The 8,823-nt window shown below is 38.2% G+C and overlaps 1 protein-coding gene across 6 annotated transcripts in view; it reads left to right on the forward strand.

Annotated features, from left to right (window-relative positions):
* The window catches only part of LOC107695599 (lipopolysaccharide-responsive and beige-like anchor protein), a 274,449-nt gene that overhangs the window by 81,342 nt on the left and 184,284 nt on the right, over nucleotides 1–8,823 (forward strand). For all 6 annotated transcript variants that reach the window (XM_016495624.1, XM_016495602.1, XM_016495617.1 and 3 more), the window contains exons 22-26: nucleotides 214–1,509; nucleotides 1,700–1,875; nucleotides 2,320–2,473; nucleotides 3,697–3,877; nucleotides 8,389–8,510. In XM_016495624.1, the coding sequence (XP_016351110.1) occupies nucleotides 214–1,509; nucleotides 1,700–1,875; nucleotides 2,320–2,473; nucleotides 3,697–3,877; nucleotides 8,389–8,510 (1,929 nt within the window). The remainder of the gene's footprint in view (nucleotides 1–213; nucleotides 1,510–1,699; nucleotides 1,876–2,319; nucleotides 2,474–3,696; nucleotides 3,878–8,388; nucleotides 8,511–8,823) is intronic.

Here is an 8,823-nt window from a genome sequence, read left to right on the forward strand (position 1 = left end):
TATACATATACTGTATATATATATATATATATATATATATATATATATATATATATATATCAATGCCATATAGTCGTATAATATAGTACTATATCTATATAGTACTTCTATATTATACTGTACGACAGTTAGTTTGATCTGATTGAGAATTGACTTTTTGCTCCTGTGCATAATTAACATTCCTTCAAACTCTGTTACTGTCTGTTTCATCAGGTCACCTTTGAGCAACACAAAGAGAATCTGGCCCACATGTTCCTTGAGTACCAGCGGATGGGTTCTGAGGGAGGATCTGAAAGCAGAATCAGAACTGTATCTGGAGCCAGTCACGATTCTCAGTTCCTTGCCTCAACCAATGGTGAGCTGAATGCTGACGAGACGGCTCCATCTACAGTAATTGAGCTACATGTTGAGGAGAAGGTCACTGATCAGCCTGGAGACAATGAGGAAAACAGGGCCCAGATCCCAGTCACAGTGTCCAACATTCTGGCCAGAGATGAGGAAGAGAGACAGACAGACACCATTGCCACCTCACCAGAGACAAAGAAAGGGGATAAAGGTGAACAGGACACTACGAAAGAACCAGGAAAGGATAATGAAGTGCAAAATATGGAGGCTGACATGGATGGAGAGCATGAGAGAGTGGAAAGAGTTGAGGCTGACATCACAATGACTAAAGGTAGGGTAAACGAGAAGGAAAGAGCTGATCTGAGTGTAACAGATGATGTGGACAATACTCAGACTGCAACCGACAAGGATGCCAAAGTTGAAACTGAAGCTGTGAAGATATCAGATGAAGATGATGGTAAAACAAGCACTGCTGAAACTGTACTAAATGTTCAAGTAGAAGATAAAGAAAAAAGACCTGGAGATTCTTCTCCTGAAGCTGTAAAGGAAGCTAAAGTGGAAGAAAGTTCTGAGGCTTCGGCAAACCAGGAGACCAGCAAAACTGGGTCCTCCATCACGGATGAAGATAGCACAGATGTTTCCTCAGTCAGCAACTTAGTGAAGGTCAGTGATGACAGCACGGAGGAGTCTTCTTATGTTTCAGCTACGGCGGGTGAGACTGATGACAATGGTGCAGAAAAGGAAGACGATGGGAAAGAGAAAGAAAAGAAGCTGGAAACCGAAAAAGATGAGAAGCCATTACAAAATGAGAAAGTAGAGGAAACCAAGGCTGAACCAGCTCCCATGGTGGAGGTGGATTTAAACCAAAGCACCTCTATCGATGAGACCAAGCTTCACAAAGAGACTACAGCTGGTCATGGTGCTGTTAAGGCTGAGCAAACCCCAGAAGTACTTCCTCCAGATTTGTCCAAGGTGTCTACGGCAGAGGTTAGCCCTTGCACTGCGAGTATCTCACAGGATCCAGGAACTAACCAAGACACTCCGAAGGCAGCAGGGACTGAGACCTCAGCAACTAAAACCAAAGAGATTAAAATTGCTAGACTGGATGTGTCAAGTGTGGCCTCAGACACAGAGAGATTGGAGCCGAAGGACACCTCAACAACAGTAAGTTTTGCAATATTTATAACATGAGGAACATTTATATGAGGAACATGATACCAGGTTGAGACCTACAGAAATGTACTAAATTTATTGATTATATGAAAAACTGAGATTTTTCATGGGGCAAGAAAATGACTTTCTCTTTAGGTCACACAAAACAAATTTTAGAAGAATAATTGTGTATTTTTTGCAGAATCTGAGCGCAAATCAAGCAGCTGCCTCAAGCCCCTCAGGTCAGGGCAATGAGGGCTCGTCTTCGGCACGGTCCACTATGTTCCGTATCCCAGAGTTCAAGTGGTCTCATATGCACCAGCGCCTTTTGACTGACCTGATGTTCTCTATTGAGACTGATGTGCAGATGTGGAGAAGGTGAGAGAAACACCAGGAACCAAAGATCAAATAGGCAAAGGGATAAAATATCTATATGATAGCTTTTTGTAAAATCAGTATTGATAAAACATATTTATTAACAACCTTTAGGTGTTTAATCTTATTGTTGTTTGAGAAATCCAGTCATATCAATAGTATCCACACAATCAGGAAATTTTTTTTTTAAGGGTGTAATGTGTTTTTTTAGTTTTTTTTTTTGATAATCGACAGATGCTGTTCATAGTTATTAAGTTAACCTGGGAGGAATATTGAAATATTGAAATGTGCTTTATAATTAAAACTAAAAATAAAAGTAAAGTATGAGAATGTTGATTACCTTGAATTACCCTTCTACTGCCTCACAGACAGCTTCCTTTGATGTTGTAGTAAGTTTCATAACTTCTTTTATCATTTCATAATTAGTTTTCTCACTTCTCCCCACAGTCATTCAACTAAGACAGTTATGGACTTTGTGAACAGCAGTGAGAACGTAGTGTTTGTGCACAACACTGTCCATCTAGTCTCTCAGGTGGTGGACAACCTCATCATGGCCTGTGGAGGAATCCTTCCTCTGCTGTCTGCAGCCACCTCTTCTACGGTTAGTATGTTTGTGTTGATCAAGTTTCCATCAAGTGCATCAAAGTCAAATAGAACTATTACAATCAGCAATGCTGTCAATATGGGATGCATGAGAGATGGCTCAAAATGTTAAGTAGCTGACAGTAAATGGATGCTTTTACTTGCACTTGCTAATCCTGACAATAGGACAAATAGATTTGTAAAGTTCACTTTGGCATCTCAAGTGTTGTGGCATGATGTAATGCATTTCCCCTGCCACTGATGTGTTTCAGTCCTGCTGAAGGACAGTTAGGACAGTTAGGTTAATTGAATTTGTCCACCCTATTTGTCTGATTTCCTCCATTATCAACATAAAGCTCAGAAGATTTCTGCAGTATTCTTGTCATTATGAAATTCTACATCCCCTGCCCCTCCGAATTAGTTTAGTTTATGTAATATTTTGACTAATTTGATTATGCTTTAAGCTCCAAAAAATAAAATTTTGTTTTTATTTAATACTCCTTCCAGGTTTTATTGTGTATACTTAATATGAAATAAAAAAGTATTGCAATTTTTTATACATTGTAATAACTTACTCTGCCACTGATACACCTTTTCAGGCAACATCACCATGTTTAAGTTTCAATCAGTAGTGTTTCAGGAGGGGAATGGCCTGCACATTTGCATTCAGATCCATTCCTGTATGGAACAACTTATACTGTTCACTATCCAATCAATTTCTGATAGAAAAGCTATACCCCAATCAACATATTTGTTTCTCATTAAATATCCTGTTTCACTCAAGATGCCATTTTACAAAAGTAAAATGGGTTGTAGACACAGTTTCATGTTGACTTCAAATCCTATCTGCAGCTTTTGCCTCATACAGGAAATGTCTAAAAAAATCCCAAGCTCCCATATTTTTCAAGATCCTTGATGCCATTCACAGCAGCTCTCACATCAGAGTAAAAGGATCATTTCAGTCAAGTCTGAGAGGACCCTTAAATCATGGTGTGATAATGTGTACATACTAAATTAACACCGATCTCATTAGAAGAAAGTGTGCTGGCCCATCTTAATGATGATCATTTATATTTTTACTTTAATGATTTTGAGTAATTTGATTACAATAGCCATGATAATGAAAAGTGAGGGCGATGATAAAGGTGACCATCAGTACATTATGAAGGTTTGAGTGAAGATGGTGCTGATTATGAAGGCTGCAGTTGCAGTAATGATGATGATGATGACACTGTCTTGCAGCATGAGCTGGAGAACATTGAGCCATCTCAGGGTTTGTCTGTGGAGGCGTCACTGATGTTCTTGCAGAGGCTGATCAGTCTCGTGGATGTGCTGATCTTCGCCAGTTCACTCAACTTCACAGAAATCGAAGCAGAGAAGAACATGTCCTCTGGAGGAATCCTAAGACAATGCCTACGTTTGGGTATATCTCTCTCTTTCTGTCTTTTTTTTTAGTGCTGTTTGCTAAGGCTTGTTATTTAGCTATTAAGGCTTGTTACAGTAGCTATTGCTCATATAACTAAACTAATAAACTTTGCCATGTAACCTAGAGGTCTGCGTGGGACTGTTTTTTTAGTCCCGCTCCCGCAAGGTTCTATTCCGCACCCACCCGCTCCCGCTATATATTCCCTCTTTGTTCACCCGCTGTCCGCTTAGAATAATTTTCTTCCCGACCCAAACGTTCCCGCTAAATTTAGATCTCGTTTCCAGAATCTCACATTTAAATTTCCGCTACTGAAAGAAAGAGAGATAGGCTAACAAATAAAAGTGTAGTCTGCACAAAATTGTGTTATTTTATTCGTCTTGTCAAGAGTCTTGAATTTATTCACTTTGACTTGAATTTATATGAATTATCTTAAGACACAAAATTTGTTTAATATTTAATGCAACACAGTAGGAAAAAAATTGTCAGAAAATAAAAATTTCTTATTTAAAATAAAAATAAAAAATTACTTATTTTTATTAGTCTTGTCAGGATACAATTCGTTTAACATTGACAACACAATAGGGAAAAAGTGTGGCAGAGAGAAAAAAAAATAAAAATGTAGGTTGTACAAAAATAGCCTATTAGCTATTTTTATTCGTCTTATCAAAATACTAAATTCATTTGACATTTTTCTGTTAACACAGTAGGAAAAGTGTCGCAGAGAAAAATAAATAAATACGACATCTTTCATTTAAAAATAAATTATAGGCTAAGCAAAATATAAACAAAACCGAGTTGAACGTCCTTCAAGGACAGCGCATCCACACTTTGCTCCATCCTTATTCTGCTCTGTCACTCATCGACAACCTGCCTGTTCTGTCTGAGGGCCGTATATTTACCACAGGTACAGCCTGCTCTGAGCATCGTTATGCACATGCATAGCAGACCAATAAAATAAAAATAAAACAAATAAAACGCAAATAAAACGCGTGACGTTTAAAGCATGCGTGCAGAGCGTGCATCCTGAGCACAATATGCTGTTCTAAATGGATGTCGGGAATGGGGTATTGATAGACCGCCCGCTCCCGTTCAAATGACACTAGAGTTACCGACCGCTACCGCATTTTATTCAGGAATTTAATCCCGCGGCGCAAAAAATCCGGTCAGGTCCCGCGGTTCCCGCAGGAGAGCCGCGGGAATGCAGACCTCTGATGTAACCTGCCCCACACTGTTTGAACTACGAACACGTATTTGTACAAATTGTGTGGCTTGTTGTGAGGAGGTGGGCTTTTACTGAGCAACTGGAGATGGCCAAAAATATCCCATAAACTTACATTGACGGTAGGATCTGAGACATATATAGGGACTTGAATCAGTAGGTAACCATCTAGCAACTGCATAGCAACATGCTAAAAATGCTCAAAACATCTTAGTAACATCCTGGCAACTATCCATGACACCCTAGAATTGTGATAGCGAGTTTTGCACGGGCAAGAAACATTTTTTTTTGTGCTAATTAGGGTCAGTAAGAATATTATTTTTGAAAGAAATCAATGCTTTTTTTCCAGCAAGGATGTGTAGGATTGATCAAAAGTGACATTTATAATGTTTCAAATAACTGCTGTTCATTTGAACTTTCTATTCATCAAAGAATCCTGAAAAATATATATATCATGGTTACCCGAAAAATATTAAGCTGCACAACTGATTTCAACATTAATAATAATAGGTGTTTTTCGAGCAGCAAGGATCATGTGACACTGAAGACTAAAGTAATGGCTGCTGAAAATTCAGCTTTAACCATCACAGGAATAAATGACTTTTTAATAAATAAATAAATTAATTAATTAATTAAATAATTAATAGAAAATGGTTTTGAAATTATAATAATATTTGAGAGTATTACTGTTTTTACGGTATTTTTGATCAAATAAATGTAGCTCTGACTGCAAAACTCCAAAAACATTAAAATAATCTTACAGGCCCCAAGCTTTTGAATAGTAGTGTGTGTATCCCTGAGTCACTGCTTGTTCCTCTTCCTCCATGATTGTTTCATTCCTCCATGATTTTTAAATAATGTCCTGCTTTTAATATTTTTTTCTCAACCTGTTTCTCTCAGTCACTGCCCCTCACTACTTAATGGGGAATCAACTTGCAATTGATTTTAATTGAGTTTGATGTTAGCATATGGATGAGCTAAAAGTCTGAAGCTCTGAAGCTTGGAGCAGAGTCCTTTTTTGCTCATTGATTTCTCTCTATTGGCTCATTTGGTAGAGGTAATAACTGCTTTTCCCTTCCATTCCTCGCTCACTTTCTCTGTTTTGTGGGATTTCTCTAATAGTGTTATTGTGTGCACTCTCTAATAGTGTTATTATAAGCTCTCCACACTGTAGTGGTCTAAAATGAGAACCGTCATCAGGCCATTGACTGTAATGGCTGTATTGTAGCCTGAGGCACCTCCTTCTTTATGTGTCTATGTATCACAAACTGTACTGCAGCATTATAGACCATATAACAGAAATCCAGCCGTTCAGATTGGTTACATTATTCATTTCTCTTTCTCGCACACACACACACACTCTACATGACCCTCCCTGAAGCTATCTAGACACCATCAAACTCCCTCTCCTCTAAATATAACACTTTTCCACTCTACTACCCCTCCGCTTTGCCACATCGGCTCTCTCGCCTATGTAACACCCAGACCCACTGAACAAAATGGCCGGCGTGTTAAATCGACTCGACAGTGTGCAGCAAGGGCAGGGCGGACCTTCCTGATTGGTGGAGTGAGAGTGAAACCGAAGCCTGTTTTTAGGAGGGCTGAAAGTATAAAATGAATATTTGATGAGGTCTGCCAGTGTGTAATCTGATTTGAGATCTGTAACAAGGTTTAGCCCGCTATCTCTCCGTCTATAGCTCTCTTTCTGTCTTTCGCTCGCTCTTTCGCTCAAATGACTAGAACGCCTAATGGAAAAAGCTGGTCGGTTCCTGTGCTGGTATAATACCTTTAATCTAAGCGTTTTGAAGTTTACATTTGTCAGTTGTCAAGGTATGAGAGGATAGAGGGTTGAATAGAGACATACACATGCATATGCAGTCACGCACACACATTATTCTGCAATTCAAACTCATGTGCAGTACATTAAAATGAAAACACACACACATGCACCATTCTAATCTTACATATAGCATGCAATACATCAAATTAAATGCAGTAAGAGAATTTTTCTGCACCATGGTGGTGGGAACCTGGCCAAAATGATTAAACACAGAATAAGCAATGTCATCTGTTTTCCAAACCTCATACAGTTTAATGTGTTTTCCTTTTCTATACTCTATACGACTGTTATGTCTTGGAGATGAATTACCTTGCAGCGTGTTTCTGTAATGTTATTCATTTGTTAATTCACATCAAATTATTTTAAACTTGCGTGTTTATTTTTAGTGGTGTAGGGATGTATGATATATTGGAACTATATTAGTTAGCGGCCAGTATTAGAGATTTTTTTATTTATCTGTATAAGTAGATATTACTTCTATACTGGTTGATATTTAATTCTGCATGCTCACTACCACTGTTTTTATATATGGATTACCTTTGCCATCATCTAACACTTAATTAAATTTCATCTTTAAAAACACTTATAATTTAATAAGACTTAAATTATGTTTAGCCAATCGAAAATTAATATCCATTAATTAATTAATTAACTTATTTCTTTTATATTTTTGTGTATTACTTCTGGTCCATTTAGACAAAATAGTATAATTAGAATACATTATAATATTGGCAATTTATTTATTATCATTTGATGACATGAAAATAATTATCGCTTAGTGAAACATCACTTTTACGATAATACCTATTTAACTACGTTTAACTTATTTATTTTTTGAAGGCAGTCTCTTATTCTCACCAATACTGCATGTATTTAATGAAAAAATACAGTAAAAGCAACAATATTTTCAAATATTATTAAAATGTAAAATAATTTTTTCTATTTTAATTAGGGGTGCAACGGATCGTAGATGATCTGTGATCCATACGGATCAGGCTGCACGGTTCGGCACACATGTGATTCGTGGATTAACTGTTAAGTTTAACCATCATAGAGTTAAAGTATATCATTTGCACATGTTTTGTCTTGCCAGTTTACACATTCAAGCAAGTTTTCTGTGCGCTCAGCCGCTGCCGCACACACCCGAAGCGCGCGCATGCGGAGTGAGAGAGACACCGCGTGAACAGCGAATTTGATTCCTCTTTCACATACACAAAATTTATGTTAAAATACCCGTTTTGGCAAGTATTCTAGTAAACACAGTCGGTTATTTAGTGAACGAATGTCATGCAACGACCTTCTCATATGTCATGTTTCCTTTAGTCTGTATATCTTTTCATTCTTGTACCCTTTCATCTCTATGATGTTGTCTTTTTCTCTGCATTTCTACCTCTCAGTTGCACTCTCTCTCTGTCTGTCATTCTCTCACACACTCTCTCTCCCCCTCAGTGTGCGCGATGGCTGTGAGAAACTGTCTGGAATGTCAGCAGCACACCCTGGGTAAGTCTGGTGCAGAGAGCAGCCGTGGACAGCAAAGCCTTCTGGGAGCCGCCAAGTCTATACCAGCACAGGCAAGTTCAACTTAAGTTTTCTGTGCGCTCAGCCGCTGCCGCACACACCCGAAGCGCGCGCATGCGGAGTGAGAGAGACACCGCGTGAACAGCGAATTTGATTCCTCTTTCACATACACAAAATTTATGTTAAAATACCCGTTTTGGCAAGTATTCTAGTAAACACAGTCGGTTATTTAGTGAACGAAAACAGCTGAGAAAAAAAAGCGGATGTGTATCAGTATTAGGTCCGTGCATTTGGTCTTAAAGGAACACTCCACTATTTTTGAAAATAGGCTCATTTTCCAACTCCCCTAGAGTTAAACAGTTGAGT

Source organism: Sinocyclocheilus anshuiensis, unplaced genomic scaffold (genome assembly GCF_001515605.1).
Source record: "Sinocyclocheilus anshuiensis isolate Anshui unplaced genomic scaffold, SAMN03320099.WGS_v1.1 scaffold517, whole genome shotgun sequence".
Classification (NCBI taxonomy): Eukaryota; Metazoa; Chordata; class Actinopteri; order Cypriniformes; family Cyprinidae; genus Sinocyclocheilus; species Sinocyclocheilus anshuiensis.